The 25,121-nt window shown below is 40.9% G+C and overlaps 1 protein-coding gene and 1 long non-coding RNA gene across 3 annotated transcripts in view; one reads left to right on the top strand and one right to left on the bottom strand.

Annotated features, from left to right (window-relative positions):
• LOC128889207 (mannosyl-oligosaccharide 1,2-alpha-mannosidase IA) overlaps nt 1–25,121 on the bottom strand; it is a 546,492-nt gene that overhangs the window by 60,264 nt on the left and 461,107 nt on the right. For both annotated transcript variants that reach the window (XM_054146639.1, XM_054146640.1), the window contains one exon: nt 15,672–15,887. In XM_054146639.1, the coding sequence (XP_054002614.1) occupies nt 15,672–15,887 (216 nt within the window). The remainder of the gene's footprint in view (nt 1–15,671; nt 15,888–25,121) is intronic.
• Nucleotides 774–23,374, top strand: LOC128889249 (uncharacterized). Its single transcript, XR_008460394.1, has 3 exons — nt 774–2,340; nt 22,645–22,801; nt 22,895–23,374. It is a non-coding gene; the product is annotated as an uncharacterized LOC128889249 (long non-coding RNA).

The following is a 25,121-nucleotide window of genomic DNA, read 5'->3' as shown; positions in this document are numbered from 1 at the left end:
TTCAATTTTGTGATAATGATATTAATAAAATTGATAGAGAAATGAATTTCAAGTAACGAATGAAAAATGAACAATTATTAATACACCAGTGTTTGAATTAATACTAAACCATGAATTATAAAGTATAAAAATATTATTATCTGATATTAATCTAATAATTATAATATTATTAATATTATACAATATTTTACAATATTTTACAGTAAACTCTATATACTTGATAATAATTGATATTTTTCTTAAGAAGTATTTCACTGTGTGCAAACGAAGAATAGACTTTGTAAATAAATCGATATAGATTGCTTCCGTACAAAATTTTGCCCATCTCTACGTACATTCCGAAAAAATTCGTACAGAAATTCGTACTAATTATTCCGACTAATAATGTACCCATGAACTGTTACCTCGCTGACCACGATAGACATCACTAAACAGAGGAACCCAATTCTTTGGACGATAACGAGCAAGGACTTTTCGAAGGGCCAGAGGCCTGTTAAGACCAGAAGTTTGTGGCTCAGAGTGTAAGAACCCCTTTTGAACACGTTCATGTCGATGCAATTGACGAAGCACATGTACGCGAAGCACATGTACGAACACCTGACGTCGACTCGTTACGATTATTTATTCAATGAGTTACAATCCTCGAGCGAGAAATTATCCGTACAGTGTGTCTCAAACTTGCGCGGATATTTATAAAATTTACCTCAAAAATTGCCAGCTTCGTGCGAAGAATACCAGTTGGGTACATATTGCGGGTTTTCCCTTTCGTACGGGAGTAAATTACACGTTAGGGAAAACGTTATATATGTTTCTATCGCTGCGGTATGGTTGACTCTAGGAGGGGTAGTTTTGCATTTTATGGGGGGAATTTGCGAGAAAAACGGAGGGCAGAGCGCAGTCTGCAGCGAATTTTTCGAGCGAACAACTTCGTTGTGGTCTCCAACGTACGTTTTACTGATTTAGAAAGCGTTAACTTCGAGTGCTTCGTATCCTTTCGATTCTCGCGTGCAAGGGTATTAGTATTAATGTTTCGAAATTAATACGCTAGATATTAATGTATGATGCAAGTATTGTTTAACATCTTCTGTCAATCTGTACAAGCGTCTATTGTGTATGTTCATGTAACGCGTGTATGTGTTCGAGGTGGTGTGAACATGTGCGGAGAAAAACGTCCATTACTTGGAAATTGAATTTCAAACGACGAAGAGAACTTTATAAAGATCCAAGGAACAAATAATGAAATTAATTAAAAAATGTTGAACCCCTTTGCAAGTATCTAATTACGAAACTTTTGTTCTGTTACAGAATTGAAAAAGATGCGACTTTTATCATAATATTGAATTCGTAGCTCGATTCGAAGGGTATCGACGATTGTGGGGTGGAATTTCTTGCAAATAAGGAGTAATAAAAGAAGTCACGTGAGATTCGTACTGTCACATCGAAGGGGATGAAATTCAGGTACGGAAAGTTAATGGCTATTCTATCGATAAATGTTACAATGTGAAAACAAAATTCAAACATGTAAATTTCGAAGAAGAAGATCCAAAAAGACGAATACAAATTTTAGGAATATTTGTAATTGGAGTGAGTATTATGTTTAACTACGTGGTATTCTTACCAATGACCGTAATTTAAAAATTCTCTCAGCTTTCGCTTTATTGCAATAAAATTCCAAAGGCAATGGAACCTAAGGAGTCATTGAATATATATCTCGTCGGATTAACATGTTTCTGGAACTTTTAATACATTAAAAGTCGAAGAATCTGTTTCTTTCTTTTTTAATTTTGATGGTACATTCTTGTAAAAGACTTTTATTTCATTCTGTGAACTTGTATAATCTTTTTACATATTTTCTGGCTATGAACCATGTAGTTTTTAAAGTGACGTAAAGACCTGGATTCAAGCACGGTAAAACAGAGCAGACTGTCGATATAAAACAGACCAAGCTGCTGATAAAACAGGATTCTCTATCGATACAACAAAGCGTTCTGTTTACTCTATGCATTCTCTGTTTTAACATACATGCTCTGCTTTACCAACAATCCCTCACATTCAGCGTGTATAAACTCCAGAATCCAAGGGCTAAACCATTACTTTGATATTTCAACATTCCTTGACTCGGATTCAACCTAAACGAATACTAATACTTCCTATTTGAAACAGAAAAATCTACTGAAGGAACAAGCATTAACATCTGGAGTTTCAAGCACTCAACAAGATCCAACGTCTTATTCGCTTGAAGATGAATTAAAAACGCACTCGAGCCTGTCACGGATACTTGCAAAGTCTTATTTAATGGATAAACGAAGCCGCAGCAGATGATCTACTTGTCATTTCGAGGTGAGATATCGCAAAATTGGTAACCAAGGGAGACATAACTGATTGCGTTGTCGATTTCTCCATGTCCTTCCTTCTTACCTGGTCTGCCTACCTATCTACCTATCTACCTATCTACCTACGTACCCACTGGACAGCTTACCAGACGATAGGTAACCAATCGCGTGGGCAACCAGACAGGGATTCGTAGCTGGTTCGATCGACGAATTCTTCCATTGAATCCCATTCCGCAAACTGGGTCCTTTTCACGATTGGATCTCTTTCCTTCCGTCTCGATCGACAGGTTTACCTTTAGAGTAGAGAACTTTGAGGGATCCTCGGGGTTTTCGCGACACGAGGTCTCGCGCCATCAGCAATGCTTCAGATGGAACAGATTTTTTGGAATCTAACCGATGTCGTCGGTTGTTCAAGCGTACTATTCTTCACTTTATAGTGCTTCATCCTCGACATTTATTCTGCTTAACAGGTGTCAAGATAAGCATTTGTTTGCTCGATGTGAGATATCATTTTATTTTATGATTCAAATTGGTATTCGTGAATTAACGGATTGTTGTTTACCTTTAATTCGCTGTTGGATATTTTAGTTTAGGTAAGACACTGGGCTTTAGGTGGACATGTTTAAGATTAAAATTATCCAGGAAATCTTTTCAAAGGTTTTACTTTAAGAAAAAAAAAAAAAAAAAATGAAAATTTTGGGTTGAAAATGTACGAATTTTAAACGTTTATAGATCACAATATATGGCTATTGAGGCTACATGTGCTACAATATTTTATTCCAAATAGAATACATGAGTCGAGTAGTCATCTTCTTGTAGGGATGCATATCGTCAATAAAATAACATATCTATCTTCACATCGCAGAATTCTTAAATTTTCTAAGAGCTTATCGTGACAATCGTCGTCATAATTTGCAACTCTATAAATTTATTAACGATCTTTACATTAAATAATCTATCATATCTATTCAGGTTATCCATGTTACAATATCCTCCACGTAGGAAAAACGAGTCCTGTCTCCCCAATCACTAAAATCTCGACTATCAGAAGGTCACCATGACAACGATTGTCGTAGTTTGCTATTCGGTTAATAATTCACGACTCCGTGGATTTATTAATGAACCGATCGAAAAGAAAACCGCCAAACTTGCGCGGGTATAGCTCGAGGGTACCGTTTCATTCCTCGCCGCAACGTTTCAGCTCTGTCCCCGGTGAGGACACATGTTTCATCCGTAGGTGGGGATTTACAAAGAAATTTACAGCCCTTTCTATCTGCCGTAAACCGGTATACAACAATGAAAGTGAGCAAGCGAACGTATCCATCGGGAGAAAAACAACGAAAACAGAAGGCGAACGAGAGACACGTTCAATATATTTCAATCGGAAGCCGGTCGAATATTGGCGCGCAGTGAAACGACTCTCTGTCACTTTTACTGTTTCTCGATCTCCGATCCGGGGAAACCGGTCGCAGACGTGTACAGAGTGTTCCAGAACTGTGGTTATAAAATTCACCGGCTAACAGAAGTCACAAAAAAGGGCAGGCATTCACTTCATTAGTTGTCATAATTCAAGTTTAGGGGATGAAATGAATCTTTAGATGAATTTCCTAATTTTTGGCTGACGCACAGATGATGCACATAATAAGACTGTGGATGTTTATGCAAATTTATATTTTTATACGCACAAGCGAAGAACGAGAATTCGAATTAAATATGCTTTTTGCTTTACCTTCTAAATATCGTAACGCGTGTTTTATGTTGTAGATTTGATATATTTATGCATTTCTTCGCATTCTCGTATAATTTTGAATATTTACAGTTGTCATTCATGCGTAAATACCTGCAGTATGATAACGGTAAATATCCTTACAATCTTTACTATCTATCTCTTTATTATTATTTTTTTTAAGCATAGTATCCTGTAAAACATCAAATTATTGTAAATTCGATAGAAAATGTTCGTCGTGATTCGCAGGATTTTGAAACACCCTGTATTCCAGCAACTTCGAGGACGGCGTTCGATCCGAATGCGATCGGGCCTCGAAGTCGAGTGAATCGGCGCGAGTAGGCGTATTGATATCGATATTGAATTACGACGCCGTGACACTCTTTCGAGAAGCCCCCGGAGAGGATCGATCCAGCCTGAATCCTTTGTGTTAACATGGCTCGGGGATGTCATTTCTCTTCTTAACGATCGCTCGATTCTGGCCGTCGATCGATTGTTGTTTTGCCGTCGCGTTTCGCACTATGATGTTTTCATTTTATGTCCACGACGCCAGAAGGATCGAGATCCACTACGATTGCAGGATCGCAATTTACGCTCGGTAAATCTACTCGATGTGGGACGGTAGGCATTACTCAAACTCGACTTTTACGCGTTTCTATTTTTACGCGGAGAAAGTAAAGATGGATGACTTTTGGTGACAGGGGGATGCCGAATAATAAGTACTGCGACAGTTGAGAAAGAAATCTAGGAACCTACTAGTTGAAACTTGCATTTCTGATTGTCTTGCAGAATATTGGGATAAAAGAAATTAAAGAGTTTACATAGGAACGATTGTGAGTGTAATCGACGAAGTAAGAAATATTTCAGAGTTTCCTGATATTTTTACCAATTTCTTGCTTCTTCCAATGTCTCCTTTGTATTTTCTGAACACAGATGTCTATTTCATATCCAATAAATTTCTTTCAATATACAAGACATCGCTTTCGCATGTAACCAATAATGTAACCACTCAATTCTCCAAAACATTCTTCAAAAATCTCTTACCAATTAAATAATATACCGAAGTCGCGAGGTTGTGCTCCGAAAGCGAACGAGATTTTCGAAGCCCCTGCCGGTATAAAATGTTCCCGACTCGCCATTACGTTCCCGAGTCTTAATTATTTTAAGTGTCCCATCATTTAGTCCTGGAAGTGCTGTCGATTTCGACGACAAAAGGATCACCGATCTCTCAGAAAGTCCTCGCAATTATCAGGCCCGTAAAATCCTGGCGCATCAACGTCGAACGCTTAACGGCGAAAACGAGGGAAAAATGGGAAATTGGACGGTTTAATCGCGGCATTATACCTCGATGGCCGGGGTAATAAGCTCCTTTTATCGCTCGGAGACGATTCTGTGGCCGCAGTTCCCCCAGGCTCGTGAGGAGGGCGGACACTTCGCGGCCGGAGTCACTCGACTGGAATCGCTCGAGTTCATTATCACCCTGTGCGCGGTCTCTGAACGCTTTCTTATTGAACAGCGGCGGCCGTTTTGTGGATTATCGTCCGATTAATTTGAGAACATGGACGAAACTCATGCGCAATTTTACTCCGAAGCTCCAAAGGTTAACGCGAAATGGAAAAAAAAATAATTTAACCCTCCGGGCTCGGGTGTTCCCTCTGAAAGGGTAGCGCAAGTTTGGTACACTTTGGCGGCGATTATGGAGGATAAAAGGGGAATAGCAAATGTATGTATGGTATGTGAGACTTACATATATATTATGTAGAAAAGAACGTGCGAAGTAGATACACTCATAGTGGTCACAATATTTAACACTAAATCTACCGACGTTCGTTTGTAACTACTTCTATCGTGATGGAACAAGTGGCTAGGCTTAAAGATATTTTTTTCAAATTAAATGCAAAAATATTTTACATGGAACTGAATTGAATAATGCATGAAACAATGGTATATAATTCATATATTGCGTAAAAGAAATATACGCATACTAAAGTTTAAAAATGGTCATTCAACCTGTCGTGGTAGATTTAGTGTTATGTTGACAATACTTTCCACTGAAGAATTAAGAAACTTAATTCTGAAAGTTAAATGCCAAGGAAAATAAATTTGAGCGAAATTCATGAATTTTGATGAAGTTACAAAAATAAATATCACAGTAAATGTTTTATAATGTAGTCACCAATAGTCTGAAAATCTAAATTTGATCCTAGTAAAAAGTCTGGCAGTGAACGTCTTAAAGAAAATGGTAAGGACTACTCGTATGAAAAAGCTAAAATTTTTGACAGTTGATATCAAAGTGATAACCAGGATGACAATTCAACATGTTCCTGACGAATGCTCTGACAATTTCCTGGGCTCAAATGCGAATCAATTTTGGAAACAAATATTCATTTCTGCCGAGCCTCTCTGCCTCCACTCTAGAGTGCTAGTTCCACGAATCCTCCTCAGGAAGACTCAATTCCTCGGCAGGTGGAGACTTCAAAGTCCCTGGAAGACGTAGGCTGCAAAGGTTTCGAAAAGCCCGAGCCCCGAGAAGCTGCGTGCGTTCGGTCCCCTGCTTCAAACTATGAATAGTATATTTCACGTCTCTAAAGGAGTCGGAGCTGAGATATAGGCGTGCATCTATAATCTCCAGTTGCCTGAATGCCTTTCACAGCGGCTCCTATCAGTGTGGCGATCCGGACTAAGAGTCTAGAGTTTCACGAGCGAGCTTTTCAATGAAAATTCATGCTTACGCAGGGCGTGGAAAGTATTTGGGAAAGATATACTAGAGAGAAAAGTCTTCTAAACGGGACAAGACGAGGCAAAGGTCGGCGTTCAATGGCAGTAGGTGTCTCGCGAGGCCGACAAATGAAACGAAATTCCGGGGCGAATGTTTAATTTGGTGTTTAAGATCAAAATTATCCAGAAATCTTTTCAGAGTCTTTAAAAAAAAAAATAAAAAAAAATTTCGGCTGAAATACAAAAATTCTAAACGTTACAATATATAACCATTCGGACTACATGTGCTACAATATTTTATTCCAAATAGAATACATGAGTCGAGTAGTCATCTTCTTGTAGGGTTGCATATCGTTAACATAACATATCTATCTTTCCCTCGGTGAAATCTTAAATTTTCTAAGAGCTTATCACGACAATCGTCGTCATAATTTGCAACTCCAAAATTATTTGGGAATGATGTTACGATAGAGGAAAGTCTTCTAGGCGCCTGGACGAGGCAAGGTCGGCGTTCAATGGCAATAGGTGTCCCTCGACGCCGACAAAATAAAAAAAAATTCCTGGGCGAAGGCGTGTCCGGGCCACGGTTCGCCACAAAGGGATCGAAAACGGCGGGGCTCCTGTGGAAAGGTGCTTCATTAAAAATGCACCAGCGACTTCGGTGCGCGCGGTGTCTCCAAGAACAATGCGCGCACGAAATATGCAGAGTAGCGTCAACAGAAACGAACGAACGCGCAGTTGCGCTGCTGTAACTGGGTAACCGAAAGCGTTCCTGGTTGGTGTGACTGGGAAATATGTTCGAGCCAGGAATATCATGCGGGAGGAACGGGATCCTGCGAAGGGAACGCCTGACTAAATTGAGCGAGGGAAGTATTCGAGAGTCTTACTTGAGATTTTGGGGCTGCTGGTATCATTATTGGAGCCAGTTGATGCACTGTGATACTTGTTGGACTTATCGAGGGTTGGGTGGAACAAGAGGGATTGATTCAACTGGTTGAATTAGAGTTGTGAACACCTGTTGATGTCTATATGGTGAGAGTGAGTGGACCGGGGTCTTTGTAGTTTATAGAATGAATAAAGACTATTCGGATGAGTATTGTAAAAATTGTCCTTGGGTGTCGTTCGAACTCTTCCTTATTTGAGCTGTGGTTCAAAGTTCGTTGCCCTTTGAGAATAATCAGCCATCAATGTCCCGATGATTCAACGACACCTGTTGCTTATCTGACATCGATGCCACAAGTGACGTCTTGCAAGGATAACCTATTTGCATACCCGTACGACACCATGCCAATTGGGATCTTGGTTTGGCTACGTATTTGCAGATTTATAAACGTATCGAGGACATCGGTAGCTATTCGTGTAGGTTGTTGGTTCTTCCGTGTAATTCTAAAATAGTAACACTGGTTACTCTCTAGACGCACTCATTCGAAAATATCTTGATGGATCTGGAAAGCGAGGTCTCAGGAAACCTGTTATGAACTCATTTCTACGCCTGTTCGATAAGAGTCACGCTTGGATATTATAGTGTGTTCGATACTCAGTGACACTCATTCCTCTCGAATCCTTTGGAGCTTCTTCTTCAGGCTTCATACAATATAGCAATCATTCGGTTGCAATCATTAATCGTAAGAAATACTATCGTTCAACTGACGAAACGAGTTACAAGTTTATTCACATACTCGATCGATAAGCGTCACATTTGGGAATTTTAATCCGCTCGACATTCGGTTGACTTCATCCCTCCCCGTCCTTCGCAACCTCTTCAAACCTCATGTAATATAGCAATCATTCGGCATCCATCATCGACCGTAACGAATACCATCAGATCAACTAACTCCCCTCTAATGAAATATGCCCAACCTCTGCACCTGTTCGATAACAGTCGCATTTGGAAACTTAATATATTCAACATTCGGTGGCCCTCCTCGAACCTTTGCAACTTCTTCTTCGGTACTCCGCCATAATGTAGCAATCATTCGCCATTGATCACGGAGCGTAACGAACGCCATCCTTCAGTTTCGAAAATCGAAAGGGCCGAGTGTTCGACGTGCGGGCTTCCTCCTCGATGCCTCGTCGATGCTTGGAGAAATAACGAGCACCAGCTAGAGGGGTTGGGGGAGACAGCGGATTAAAAAACACGATCGGAGCGGGCGCTGCAGGTATTAATCTTCCGGTGGCTATCCAGTGCACCGCGTCGACCGAACCGAAATCAATTTCAATGCTGCGCGTATGCAAAAAGGATACGGCCGCATAAAACGCGTCCGCGAGTGAATACACCCGGTACGATATATATTACCTTCTGCGAGATTTATAAAAGAATGAAAACAGTTGCGCTGGGGCTCGCGGTAGAGAGCCGGGGCGGACCTCTAACCGTGGTCGAAGTGGGAACCGATCGCGAACGGGTTATATGGACTGGTCCGCGATTCGGACGGGCGATAAATTCGTGGAGGAAGCTGCGCGCGGGCCGAACCGCCCCGGGTAAAACGAAAAACCGCGTCGCATTATGCGCTAGGCCCCATCAAAGGAGGTAGGACGAGGACACCGAATCTGGTGCTTTCTGGGAGTTGAGAGCTTAAGTAGAATTAAGAAGATTTTGTAAATTCTCGATGCAAAATAACCGAAATAGTTGCAGTAACCATGAATCTTTTACAAATTCAAAACCACCTTTATTTTTCCGGTCTGAAAACTGACAATTGCCCGAGACGTGGCAGACATATGTGGAAATGGAAGGATATTACTTTAACGTTTGGGTTTGAATTTGTTTTTTTAATAAATATGATTGATAACGCTGTAGGTAGCTAGGTTCTGACTGAGGGCTAACGATAGCTAACTCATTTAACGATACACGTAAATTTCCGGGTGTAAAAGAGAATCGAAGGAAGAAGTCTACCATAGTCTTAATGCAATAAAACATCTTGTACATCTTCGCGATATCAATTCTTCTACAAATGAAACGAACAGCAAATAGATTAAAGGAGCCATTCTATTAGAGTCACGGTCTGGTCAAATATTATTCAGTGCGCACCGGTGTTCATGCTATGGTCACGTTCTAAGGTATCGGGTAACCCATGTGGTTCCGTGCCGAGCTACTTTCCACGCCATTTTTATGGTCTCGTTTTTTAAGCTGAAATTCAACGCCGCGCGGAATTTTCTTCAACTGACCGCTGGAAACAAGTCGCTTTTTCGCCAGTTTCTTAAATTCTCTGACTTCACTGTTTTCTTAATTATTGGTAATTTTGCGTCAAGTACTCATGCAACGTAGATGTAAATTATTTTTATAGCTGGTTAAATCGAACATAAATTAATCCCTAAAAAAGACAGCAGACTCAAATAGAGAAAGACATACAATTTTTTTCAGCAAACTGTTATAATCTCGTATATTTAGTTCAGAAATATCTTCTGATGTTCTCATACTATCATACATTGGATAATTGGATCTAATTATGCAAGTTTTATTACATTTCTAAAATTAGTTTGTTGAGGTCCAAGAAAGCTTCAAGAAGTGACAAGTTTTATGACCAGCCATCTTAACAGATAATTTCGTTGCCCATCGGAACCAAACGAATAAACAGCGACAGACTACGCGGTTACTCGAGAAGAAAGTGCATTATCAAAATTTGATCGCAGCTCGAGAACGCAGCCTGAGGGGTTCTTCCGTCTCGACTGCTACAAATATCATGGAAGTCGATACTCGGCCAACTTCTCGTGGCTTATCCGTCAAGACAAGGAAAGAGGAGAGGCCAACGAATAAAGGAAAAGAATTCGCATCTGTGACCGGAAACGGGAGAACCCTGGAGGGGGGGGGCGGGGGGGTTCAATCTTCTATCTGTTGCGGTCCGCGAAGCGTAACCGAAGAAATATTCGGTTCTCGGAACTAACCGCGACGAACTTGATGCTTATCAGTCGAGCAGGAACGCTCGTTCTCGAGTCACAATTCTTGCATTGGATTTCAGAAAGGGAAACTGTTGCAGCACTGCTTTTACCGAATGTGACAATTTTATCGAAATTGAATTCGTTTTGTTTATTTGACCAGGAGGCTTATATACTCTCAGAATAATTAAAATTTGTATAATTTTCTGCATGACAGTATTACTAATGGATTGTGGAGGTTCCTGCGAGTAAAATGAGTTCAAACATGACCCCATTCGGATCACTTTTACTTATTCATTAAACTATAGTATCATGCACTAGACTTGACTAGACTGTACTATTAATAAGTGAAGGTAAGCCGAATAAGGTCGTGTTTGGGTTCATTTTTACGGGGAAAGCCTCACCAATTCATTCGTAATATTATTGTGAAGGTCTAAAGAGAAAAGCACCAATTTTTATTAATTAAAAGTACATGACATTAGTTCGATACTAGGATAGTTTCATACATTCAAAAGCAATGTATTGTCGAATTATTCACTAAAACTTAACACTCTCTCCGCTTATACGACACTCTGCAATCTAAACAAAAAAGGTCAGTAGCCGACGTGATTGAATTAGGAACGACAATAGATCCTGACTTAGAGAGGGATCCTCCCCCGCGCAAGAAGACAGAAAGATATTTACTTTGCGCGACGGGAAAGTTCGAAGTTAAGCGAATTGCACAGGTGTGAAATTCTACGCGGGAATTCTGGCAAGCGCGACCGAGCAGTTTCCACGCACGAGTTCTCCAGCGCGGCGAAGTGACTAATACGAGAAGTTATCCGTTTAGGAATCCACCATAAATAGTTGAGGTTAGTACAGACCAAGAAAATGTTTGACGTCCTATTATCCATGCCAGGAATCGAAATCACCCTCCTACCGAGAAGATTCCCAAGCGTAGCCAAATATTTGAGCTGCTCCGTCGATTTGTCTCGAAACGTCTTAAATTCCAGCCGACCGTTGCCCTGTGCTTGGAATTTTCCTGAATTCGGTCTCGCCACCCGCAGCACAGAATTTTTGGAAGCTCTGTTGCTATACTTGATGTTTCCAAGAACTAAACAACAGTCATTCTTTCGTGACAGTACTTATGTCGTTCAAAGAAATGTTTAAATTTAGTAAATAAATTTTGAAACATATCACCTTATAGAGTATGACGAGACGAAACTTTGTTATATTCACAATATTCACAATAAAAGTTCATTTTATCGAAATTCAATTACATTTCAAAACATAGATTGCTGTAACTCGACCGAATGTCATCGAAATTTCTTCGGATTTAGTACAGGTACGCAGCAGGATCCACCAATCCCTACCAATCCATCAAAAACCCCAAAGTCCATTACTGTTTATTAATATTTAATTGCAAACTTAGTAAATTACAGGAAAGAGGACTTCCAAGTTTTCAATTTGTATTCTTCAAACTAAACGTCCTACGAATAAACTGTTCATATAAAAAAGTTTCGTCTTATCATTCTCCACAAGGTGATATTTTTTTTAAAACTTCGACTGTCTTAATCGCCCCTTAGAATTTTCCGCAAAGATCGTTCCGACAGTCAAAGGGTTAGTTACCAAGGGAAGGCACTGTTTTTTCCCTGGTTTCGGAATGAATTGTTTTATTTGGACGTCTTCCATACCAGAATAACTCCTCTGCTTCATCCTCGACGGGTACAAAGGAACTCTTTCCCGCTGGGGATGCAATTATACCTGGAGACGCGGTAGCTAGCGCACAGCTGCGAAACAGTAGGCATGAATTCCAGGACCGGTCGACAGGGCGGTTACCGGTTAATACGGCAAGTTAGCCACTTAGGAATACGCTTTTACATCGGCGCGGGTGTTCGCGAGAAGGCAGCCAGTGTAACGGAGAGTTTCAGGGGGACGCAGAAGTAACAGGACTGTTACCAAGTTCGGATAAACCCGACTAAGTTTGTTCGCTGGTGCTTACGGGACCGGTGTCTAGCGGCGAAAACCCTCGGACGAAGTTTATTCCCCTTACGCCAGCCCTCTCTGCGCCCCCTAGAAATACCGGGGACACTGATTTACATAACGATTAAGTTAATTAACGAGGTCCGCCGCTGGATTGTTAATCCCCGACGCTCGCGGGACGCTACGCGTCGAACGTTCCCGTGGCGTTCGCTCTGTTGAACGAGAGTTATTAGAGGTTTCTGGTGCGGGATGTTTGACTTGAATCGACTCGGTTCGAGTTAAACGACCCTCTGCTTCGGAATTGTTGCTCTTCGTTGGTCATTGGGCCGCGAAGATCGACAGCATCGTTCACGATACGGATTTTGAAGCAATTTTCGAAGCGGGGTATGGAGATCTGTTTATTAAATGCGAGAAGTTTCGTGTGTGGACAGGATGGCGAATGCTGGAATGGAGATCGTTTAATTTTATGGAGACGCGAGGATCTTGGTGGACTTAGATATTGGGATGTCTTTTGGTGGTGACAGGAAAATGTTAAGATGGATAATGTTAGAATACTTTGTTCTTACTTGGAATTCTTGAGTTACTGTAGCTAGCAAATGTGCAGGGTGAAATAGACACAGTTGAATTTTATGGGAACAAGAGAACCTTGGTGGACTTAGGTACTGGGATGTCTTCTGGGTAACAGGAAACATGATGAATAATTAGATGTAGGTTAATATTAGAATTCTTTGTAGCCTCCGTCAATTCTTTTACCCAAGTAGAGAGAAGATAAAGAATTTGTAATAATGGTTAACTGGAGCCTATCAGAGAGTTACTAACAAATATGGACTATGCTTGTGCTAGAGGTACAATAGCTGACGATGCTTCTTGATGACTAGCGGAGGCTAATGAACAGAGGTTTACTCGTGCATGATGTAAAGTTTGACTAACAGTGGTTGGCTCTGTGCTTGTCCTAGAGCTCGACTAGTAGAGGTTAGTGATGCTTTCTCTGGGAACTGAGTAGCAGAGGCTGAGGAACAGAAGTTTCTCGTGCTTTATCTAGAAGTTTACTAACAGAGTTACCTCGTGCATGATATGTTGAGGAAAGTGTTGAGGTGGATAGCTATAAAAGCATACAAGCATAATAACAAACATTTGGACTTTATTTAGAAATGAATAATAACCTCCAGATCATGCACGATGCATCTTTGCTAGTCAACTTCTTCTAGACTCCAGATTAAGAACAGTTAGAGAAGCAACCAGCTCTATTATCACAATGCTAGAATTATTAAAGCATTCTCATATTTCTATCTCAACACTCTTCTTAGAATTAAATATCTCAAAATCAGTTGCAATTAATGCCAATTTAATATCTCTAGTATCAAGAATCCAGACACACTTCGACTTATATACCACACTTCCATTTTCACAAATCTTTCAATGAAATTTTACGAAATTGTTGGCAACAGTACATACTTTCGAACGTTAACAACAAGCACTCAATAAAACGAGTGCTCATGCTCGAAAAAAATTTCGCAACGAGCCCCTAATTTGCACCCCCTAAGGTGCACGAAATTCCACGAGCACTCGTTACTCCGATCGACTGAGAAATTATTTCATCCGGCATCAACGCGGCAAAACGTACCGGATCGTGTTTAATGCACGATAAAGAGCAGAGCGCGATTCGTTGTAGCGAAATTATTCACGTTTTGTACCGACTGCATTTTTGAAAACGTTTTCAATTATTAAATCACTTTGAAAGGTAACCGAGCGGAACGGGCAAACATCAAACGAACCCGCAAAGGATATTACAAGCTTTAAAATACACGGAGAGGGAATTGATCTGCTCATCATTTTGCTTGTAGTATGTCGAAGAGTAAGCCAACGTAGAATTTTCTAATGCGTGAAACGTTTAAAAAGTTAGCAGTTTTAGTAACGCGACCTATGCTTACCTCCGCGACCCAACAAGTTAAAAATGCAATATACTTTGCGATACCTACTACCTTCGAGACATCAAAGATCATTTTTCGCTAGTTGGTATCAGACGAAATCCACGTGGGATGGCAAAGGAATTTTTATGCTTAAGGAATTTTCAGAAATTATCTGATCGGAATTTAGTCAAGACTAGAAAAAAAAACTATTCATGCATATAACTGTATCTATCCATAAAATTGATTTTCAATTATAATAGTTGTTTTCAAAAATTCAGGTAAAATCATTTTTAATAATAAAGCGATTTCTGGTAATTGAGTGAATTTTCTTCGCAAAATTTCTGGAACTCGCTACACTAGTTTCGTATTCTATTTTTTTTTTTTTTTTAATAAATTCTTGGGAGGAATTTTGAATAAAACAGTGATTCAATATGGTATATAAATATATCTATATTTTGATGTACTAGAAATAATTGACCAATTGCAAGAAGAAGTTTAAAATACCATGGAGAAATTGATCGACTTGGTAGGTTTAGTGATAACTAGAGCTTTAGAATTTTGTTAAATTAATTGGGGTCATGGAGAAAATATTCATCAGGATTAATTATATTGATACTGATTCCTAATTTCGACGATCCACATTATATTTTAATGTAAATTCTTTTAAACGAAACTGCTAGTACTACTTAATTCCATTTAAATCAAAATTCATAGATCAAATTTATATTAAAAGAAAAAGAAGTACCAAACTAAAAACGTTTCACTCGTCAGTTTCGTAACATCCAAACCAGGCGCAAAACCCCAAACTCATCATCGTCGCTGATGAGAAAACGAACACTGGAGGATCAAAGTTCCTCGATCGTTTTAACCGTCGCTAAAATCTAAACGACCCGTCGTCAAAATTCCTAATTAGCGTTATCGCATTAGCGCCACGCTAAAACGATTTTCACGACCCTAATCGAAGCGCCAAGTGGTCTAGCGTCGAAACTAGGTCTAAGGACGCTTTCGTGACGTCGAACAAAGACGCTCCGTCGTCTTTGAGGTCGAGGCTGTCAGCGTTTAAACGCTGCTCCCTCGACGTTACGATCTTCCAGGGTGAGGGAAACAATGAAACGACGCTGAAAGGATAAAAAAAAAGTACTCGGTACTCACGATATCAAAGTCGAGGTTCTCGGCGATCCAGTCGCGGCCCTGCTTGAACTCGTCGTGGAGGCCCATGATGTAAAGGGTGTCGAGACCGTCAACGATGGTGGCACCCATGTTCGAAGCACCGAAGATGCTAGCACTGTGACCCCTCTTCGAGATAGGCCTGAGCTCGTTCTTTCCCCAGGCGTACCTCACGTAATTGTCCCAGCCATGTTTCATCATCTGCACAAACGAGAAGTGAACTGTGAGATCGAGCTGATCTAAAGTTGCATGGTTAGGTATGACTTGTTACGATATCTTTAGGGGTGAATCTCAGGCTTTGGTTGGCGACGATGATGAGTCGACTTTGCTCAAAGAGACTTCGAAGAATATTCTTGCAGCAAGTGAGTGCTGTGAAATATTCGTAAACAACCTTGTTTGTATAATATGTAAATTGTGACAGGAAGAATAGAATTTTTTATTTTGATATAAAATTATTTATTTGGCTTTGAAACTCTTTGATGTTTAAGTATCTTTATTCCAAATGTTTAAGTAGGTGAGTTAATTTATAATCAGTCAATCCTGGGACAACAAGTTAGTGAAGGACTAGGAATAAAATACTTCTTCCAGAATAATAATATCATAAAATAGTGATTCTACTTTTCAACCGCTAAATAACTACCCTAATTGCATGGCACTTCGACGAAGCGTTGCTACGAAAAGAAAAGCTCGGAGATGAGCTAAACGCTTTACAGCTGGCAGGATACCGTTTCAGCGTGCATCAAGGAACTGCGATACTCGAAGTTTGCTCGTCCAGGGAGCGCAACAAGAAACCTCGTTTTCTCGAACACTGTTCAAACCCGGCTGGATAAACATCGTTCCACGGAAATCTTCGTCGAAGCGAAATTCATTTCATTTCGAAGAAGGGAATTCCCCGGTATCGCTGGAAACCGCGAAGGAGGGAAGATCACGAGGAAAAGAAACGGGATAAACGTTGGCAAAGTGAATTCCCCCCCGAGACTTTGTAGTATCCTTGGCTAGCCACACGTTTGTTTTTCCTGGTCTTTACTCGGAAACTCATCCCGCGGCGTAATTATCGACGTGAACACGCGTAGATTGCGCGCGATGCAATCTGTGATGGAACCACGTTGCTGCGGCGTGCGATGCGGCGTTACGTCAGTACTGTGGCAATTATAATGCTTATTAAAAAAATGCTGAGATTGCACGTGTAACGTGGCTGCATTGGAAACCTTCTGGCGAGAATGGTTCTAACGTTCGCTCTGAGAAGGACTGTGTGAGAAACTTGAAGGTTTCATGGCTTGGTTGATGCTGAGCTTTATGATGGGGTATCGGGGAATGATTTACGTTCTTTTGGGAAACCGATCAGGCATTTACTAGGCGACTTGTAATTAGTGTATATTTTAGAAGAAATCATTCCGAAGGAACTGAGTGTTTCCATTATTCACTAATTGTGGATGGTAATGGCAGAATTTACTTTAGAATTTGGCTTTAGAATTTTGTTTTTAATGAAACTCAAATTAGTTACATACAGCATTCCTGCTACCCAGGTAATAAATATATCAGAAGTATTTTGATTCTCAAGTTACCATAATGGAATCAATTAATCATCGATTCCGGTTCAAAACGCTTGCCTTCCAACAATTCCACTCCCTACACACAGTACACCCTCATTCCATCGCTCTATACGCGTAGAACTTCAATTCTTCAACCATAACCCCCGAATCAAATTCCTCCTTCTGCGTTTCCAATGTCAATAGTTAAAATTCGTGTCGTCCCCCCATGTGTCCCCGCGTTGCGATATATCAGCAGGAATAACGCGAATTTAATTAGCGCTCGAGAGAAACAAAAAATGAACGTTCGTCGAGTGTGAAATTTTCATCCTGAGGGAAAAAAGGACACAAGGCCGAGGGGCGATGAAGATGTCCCGGTGTCGGCTCAGAAACCGGAGTGACGATGCAGAAAATTGCTCGTTGGTGGCGGGCATGCGGCAACGCCTCGGCTTAATTCATGCAATCAACTCGAATTTGTTCCGTGAAACGTTTCGAGCAGGTTAAGAAATGACAAAGTGGCGTCGCGACGTCCATTCCTGTCCGATTGCGCTTGATTGATGTTCCGTGGACGATGCAGGTATTAAACAACTCGCGAGCTAAGTTCATGGACGCTGTCGTCGCCCTCGGGGGCAATAAATATACAGGCTAGAGGGTTTTGTAAAAGGGGATTTAGAATTTTGGTTTTCAATAACAACATACAACTATCAGCGATATAGGCTTTCACGTTAATTTTCCATGAAATATAGAAATGAATAATTTAATTGGACAAGAAGAATGTAAAATAATTGAAAAGAAATGAAAATATGTAGGCATTTGCAATTTATTTACAATTTACAATTTATATACAACAGTTATTAGCTACATTATTAATCATCTAGGTAACAAGACAAATATAATGAAATAATCAGTATTATTCCAGCTTCGATTTTAAAACTCTAACGCGATTTTTGAAATACAAAGTCAGGAGTATATCGAGGAGTATATCACTGTTCGACCTAAAGTTCCTCCAAATATCTATAAAAACAAATGAATTGAAAACTAGTGTACCTAGATCCAGAAAGTTTGACAGGAAAATTATTTCCGTTTGCCCCCTCCCGTTTACGAAATTTCATTCTCATCCGTCGTGGATTCGTGAAATAACGTCAAAAAAGTTCCACGGAACTCTGTCTCTCCTTCCTTCCCGTCCTTTCGGATTTATTGTTTTTTTTTTTGTCCACGATGACCGCAGAACCAGAGAGATGAACTCACTTCTGTTGGTGCCACCAGCCAGGGTCCACAGATATTATATTGCCCCCTAAATTATACCGTCATAAAAACGTGATGAAGCGACCGCGGACCGACAGAGCACCGCGAATGGCTCGAAAAATCAAAGGGAACGGGAATGATGGTCGACGAACAACCAGACAAGCTAATATATTCGTTTTTCTCGGTACGATTCGTGGCACAGAGCTTGTCTGAGGATCGTCGTGAGCACTCGTGGACTTACGCTGCTCCTATCTACCTTCAGTAGTCTCTTGAAATTAACGAAATTAATTACAAGAATTATTTTATAATGAACAAATTAACAGAATGAAAAGAAGTACGCAAACTGTACCGGAGAGACGAAAAAGTTCCAATTTTAATGCGCTCGATTCCACGCTATTTATTTTCAAATTTCAAGTTCAAATTTGACATCAGCGACTCTAAAAACCCCTGTACCAAGTTTCACCAAAATTGTTCGAACGGGAAAGAAGATAAATTTATATTTCTTCTAAGGAACATTGACGGTTGTTCCTGTCAGGAAATACTACAATGTTTACTAGTATTTCTCGGAAGTTTGAGGGGTTTCCCTTCCAGGAAATACTACAATGTTTACTAGTATTTCTCGGAATTGGAACGGCCTTGCAAGGACGCCATATATATATATATATATATATGTAGGTCACGCCGTCTGTCCATCATTCATATTACTATTAAAGCGTCTATTAAATAAGAAAATTTGAACTGTCGTAGCTCAGCGTGGAATCGACGGATTCGGTTCAAACAAAATCCAAATTAACGGGCGGAATTTCTACTATCTCTTAGATTGTTATTATCAGTGTCAAATATTCTTAAACAATTGTTTCATTTAAAATAATATAATAAGTTTCATTTCGAGTTACATTTTTCATATTTCCATTATAACTAAAACAACCTACTCCATTCTCCGAATAAATTGAAACGTCAACAGAACTCCCTGTTTAAAAAGAAAGATTCAAGTACCTTTTAAAATCTCATTAAATACCAACAGCTTCCTACTAACTAAGCACGAAAAATGAAACTCTCGACGATCCCCAGGGGACAGGAGACCCCTTTCCCCGGTTGTTAAAATATTTTTCTTAGGAGAAACCCTCTGCGGCGTCCCGTCAAGCGCTCAGCGCAAAGTCGAAGGGAGCGTAATCTGGCAAGAGAGTAGGAAGGACATAGGACGAACCTTCTGGACCGCTGGATGCCGCAGAAGGGAGCGACGTTGCAGCAAATTGCGGAGGGCGGTCATCGTGGCCGTTGGTAGCGCGAATCGCGACGATCGACCCCTTTAGTCGTTACCGACGTAATCGTGGCTAATTTGTTCCGCGACGACCGCAGGGAACCGTAGGGAGGGGGAGAGGAGGAACCTGGACGGGGCAGCTCTCGGCTGGTAATCTGGTTAACATCCGTGTTAGGATTAAACCATTAGCCTGGCGGGAAAGGATACGGAAGGGAGAACAACGAGAGAGGCTGAAGCTCGTTGCACGAGCTGTGGTCTTGTCCGATTACTTTCCCTCTGTTACGCTATTCTGTCGTGGCGACACCTTGCTCCGTCGTTACGACGATTTTCTCAGCCAACAGTCCCTTAATCCCCCTGCGACGGAGGTGGTCGTGGAAGGTTCATTTTCGAGGGAGTGGCATTCGACGAGGGACACGAGGAAATCATAAGGTTGTCTGATTGGGACGCCACAGGGAAATAGGGACCAGGAGGGTTTATCAACCAACGAAGGGTTATTTTTCTAATCACATTCGATTTACGGCTTTCTGACTAGCTATTTTGAGTTGAATTGACAGATTTCTGATTGACTATATTTGAGTTGAAATTGTGAACTGGGTGCCATGGGGAATCGTTTATCAACTGATAAAGGGTTATTTTTCTGATTCGTGAAATCCTTGCTGACTATTTTCAGTCGACATTGTGAATATAAAAAAAAAAAAGATATCTGAATTAACAATCACTATTTTCTCCAAAATACGGTCTCGCGACCTTCCCAACGTTTCATATTTCTATCTTAATATATCCTATCTAGATATAATTAATTCAAGAATTAACTCTCAGAGAGAATCTCCACTAGAGGCCCACTACCGCCAAAGAGATTTCCCCAGCAATTCCCTACAGTTCTGTATTAATCAATTCATTAATACTCAAAAAAAAAGAAGACGCTGAAACGGGCACGTTCTGGCCTACGGCAGAATTTTTTTGCTCTCTACTCTTATTTGCACCTAATTTGCCCGTTGGCTGGCCACTCGACGCAGCCTCGACAGATTCCAAAAGGGAGAGATTTCTTTTCAGGTTCGCCGTGTACGGCGCGTTTCCATTAATAAACAACAAAAACCCCCGAGAACCGCGTGGTCTGAAAAATACGAGAGGGAGAGAAAGGCCTCCGTCAGTCGATTGAGCGTGCGCGTCGAATAAACAAAACGAAAAAATTCACGCGAGCCACTTCGATGGGCTCATGCGAACAGGTGCAGGCTGGGAAGCAGACGGGCACATATCTGCGGCGATGCATCGCGAATCAGTCACCGTGTGATTCGATCTCGCCGGGATTCGATTGATGAAAACTGATTCGAGGTTGCGGGGAATGGGGAGAATCGAATTCTTCGGAAAGGCAAAATGAATGCCTTCGTCTTTGTTTTTTTGCAGATTTATTCAATGGAGCACGCGTTTTGACACATTTTCGGTTTGTGTTTCGGTATCGAGGCTCTATACGTATCGGGCGGAAATGAAATCACTGTTTTAAAACAGCGTTTCCAGCGAGACGTCGGGAAATTGGTTAAAATTGCCTGGAGGAAGGTGGTGTTTCGATGTCTTCAAGATTTAGTTTGCTCGAAGTGCAGAGATTTTGGAATAGTGTATTTAAGTAGGGATATTTGTTGGGAGGATTTACACTAAACCTACCACGACAGGTCGAATTACCATTTTTCCATTTTTTTTTTTTGTGTACAATTCTTGTATACAATGAAAAAATTATTAATACAATTGTATCGTGTATTAACGAATTTAGTGTCACGTAACGATTACTTTTATGTTACAACAACAATAAAGAAGATGTACAACTTATTGACTCCTCTTTTGGTGATAATTAGTTTGTACGATAATAGAAAATTCTTGGTTTTTTCCTACAGTATAATGAGAGTAGGTAGAGTATTTCATCGGAGGAAAACAATTATTGCACTCTGTTCTCAGGAATAATAGTTTATTGCATACATACTGTGCAGAGATGAGGAGTTAAGTAATAGTATAATCTCCTAGATTATATTACTTAATTATACAACATAGTATAGATTGTAATATACAATTCTATCAAGGAGATTATACTATTACCATCTAGACTTTCTAGCCAACTTCTCATCTCTACACCATTCTATCATCCCTCTCACCCCTAATTCATCAACTCAACATACTTTCCCTCTGATATGTAGCTGACCTCTACTGTCTGTTTTACACCCCCTTATCTCTCTCTTTTCCTGTTACTCGCTGAATCGTGTCTTCCCCCTCGTTTCCTGCCACAGTTCGGTGTGCCGGTGATATTTTTCCCAGCTCTGGTCAATTCTGTCGTAAGATCCAGATCGCGAAACCATTTAAAGAGAGGCCGATTCCCTCGTAAAAGGCTCAGACGGTTTATGATTCGCCTGCCGTTGAGATATTGCGCGGTTTCTGGTCGCGCTTATCGCTCGCTGGCTCCATTAAATTTCCCAACCACGCAAAAGAATGCTTCTCACGAACCCTCGCTTCACAGTTTCGAATATTCTTCTCGCGGTTTACGCGTTTCCGATACCCGAAGGTGATATGAAAAATTCTAATGAAATTAGTTTAGGGAATATACAGAAACATGGGTAACGATCAAACCGACACGATTAGGTATCTGTACTCGAGGTATTGGAAGGGTTTGGGTAAGGTAATAATTTTTATAAGGGACAATCATTGACAATATTAATTTCAAACTTTACATATCTGTGTTTTCTAAAATATCTGAATTTTTTAGAGTATAAATAATTAATATTATTGTATGCTCTACTGTTCCTCTATGTCTTCAGATTTCTAACAACCCAAAATTCGAAATCATACCAAACACATTTCACTCACTTTTCCTACTATACAGCTTGACACCTTAATAAAAACTTCCAACAATTGCTTTACTACAAGTATCTATAATTTTCAGATCTCTTCGTCCTCCAATCAGCATCCTCGAATCATCCCTCAAGAAAGGTCACCAAACGTCCCATTCTTGTAACGGATCAACCATGAAAGGGCAGTCTGGAAGATCAGCGATTCAGAAAAAGCGTCCATAGAAGATTCGACCATCGAGCACGGATGAGGTAATCACAGGCAACGGAGAATTTGATCCTGGCGTTCGCGACGACGAATATTTAAATTAATTCTCGAAACCAATTTAACTTTCATCCTTTCAGAGCAACGGATCCCATTCGCGGGGGGAAAGGGTGCCGTTTGCATCCCGGAAAAACTCGATCACCGGGCTGGCTAGCGCCAATTTTTCTTACCCGTTCAGCGTAAAATTACGTTCAGCCCTGCTCAGAGCTCGGGAGGGTCACGCGAGCGTCGCTACAAGATACAAGTGCAGGCGTCTTCGGAGTCTCGAAGGATCGGCGGGGGCATCGAAGCGGGAACTCATCTTCACGCCAGGGCGAGCCCAATTACGGCGTCAACTCGTTACCCGATATAATGATATCCGAGGAGCAACGAGCTCGCGATTGCCTTTTTTCCACGAACCCTTCGATTGGAAAACTACCCATCCTATTATCCAGGATACCAGGTACAGAATCACTGGGAATGCTCCACAAACGCCTGAGAGCACGTCGAACGCGATACTCTGCTTTTCTACTTCTTTTTTAAATCAAAGAGTGTCGTAAGCTTTTGAGCACTTAACACGATGTACACACACGGTCTAGATTTTTCTCTTGTCTATTCTTCTTTTTTTTATGAAGAAGTTTGCGAGGATCTGGTTGTAGGTACGATTAAATTTAAGAGTTGAGAGTGACGAGTTTGGTTAGTTGCATTGATTATAAATTCTTGTAGCTTTCTTGAAGCGTTGACATTATGCGTTGATTTATGTAAATAATACAAGTCCTTTATGTTTGCAGCGGTGTCACTAAAAAAATTATAATTACAATGTCCCCTCATAGGGCCATCCGAGTGAAAAAAAATAACTTCTAAATACTCCTGAGCTCTGTACACCCAAAATTCATTCCCAATCAGAATGTCTGCAGCAAGGCAATCAATCCATCGCAATCCAAACATTTCCCACGTCATTCTAATGCAAGCTACGAGAAGCTTAATCGCAAACTTTACCACTCTTATAAACAGTGAGTTCATTCATCAACAAGGGACCATTCATCTCAAACGAACGCGAGAAATTCAGCCGAATTTCTGGCAGACGGGATTCAGCCAATCCGGAAGACCGTCGCGCGGTGGCGGAGCACGCCGAACGCGCTATTCACGTTGGTCGCGCGGGACGTGAGAGCTTTAACACCATGGGAACGTGGCATAAGGGCGGCACACGGGATTCCACGCGTCTTAGACGCCCGACAACGCACAACCAACACCTCGAAGGTGTACAACGGGGACTCTGGTACCTACTCCTCCCCTGGATTGACTGCGATAGGTGAACGTGGTTCGTGGCGAGAAGGAGCGAGAGAGAATGGAACTAAACGGGGAACAGAGAAGCCAAAAGACAAGAAGACCGGAATTCTACACCGACGACGACCCTCGGGCGGTATACTATAATTATGTCTTTGTTTATTGTCGTGGGTCGAGTCGCGCATTGTGCCGCTTCGGGCTAATAGCGTGAATTATTCTCTGCCAGCGAAGACCGACACCCCCGGTCCTCCTTGGCGCGGATCTTATTCTCTGATCTCTGAATGAAAGCTTGCCCCTAAAGGGTTGCTCTCCGGGCCGACTCCTCTCTTTTCCTCGTCGTCTCTCTCCGCGTCCACCTGGAGGTGTACTGGGTGTCCCAGTTGGGAAGCTGGAGGACTCGAATTATGAAAGTAGAGAAGCGGTTGGAATCGCAGGCAAAAGTGTATTTAAGTTCGCGGCGAGGTCTAGTGGAAAGCACCCGGTGAACGCTATTTATTAAACACACTGGCGCAAAGTGGATTACGCGTTAATGGTTGCTTTCCGTTGCTTGATTTTATTTTACGATTCGTTAGTCGAGGGTGGAATTTTTCCCTGCGCTTTGCTGAACGTCTGTGTATACTATTATTAGGCGACCTCGTAAGGAAACGTTAGAGAGGAAGCTTGCAAAATTGCTTGGGCGGACGTTAAAAAGGATTGCCGTTGTTAGCTGTCTGATTTGTTCTGTAAGGGAGTTAATGTGTTGATCGTTAAGCTTGGTGAATTTTGTAAGGAATATTTTTATTTTGGGTGCTTTGTCAGAAGCTTCTGTAGAAATGATGCTTTTTAAGATTGATTGGCTTCCTAGGTAGTTATTGATGCTTGTCATACTAATTTTAGTCCAACTTAACCCTAAAAATTAAATTACAAGGGTATGAGAAAAGAAAATAATTCAGGTCTGAAAGAGTTAAAAACACTCCATGGAACTTCTTCCAACTTTTTTTGTACATTACATCACTTTTATTCTTTACAGCCAATACCTTCATTTTACACTGAGATTCCTCT

This window comes from Hylaeus anthracinus, unplaced genomic scaffold, assembly GCF_026225885.1.
Source record: "Hylaeus anthracinus isolate JK02 unplaced genomic scaffold, UHH_iyHylAnth1.0_haploid 11997, whole genome shotgun sequence".
Classification (NCBI taxonomy): domain Eukaryota; kingdom Metazoa; phylum Arthropoda; class Insecta; order Hymenoptera; family Colletidae; genus Hylaeus; species Hylaeus anthracinus.
This window is presented reverse-complemented; position numbering and strand designations above follow the sequence as displayed.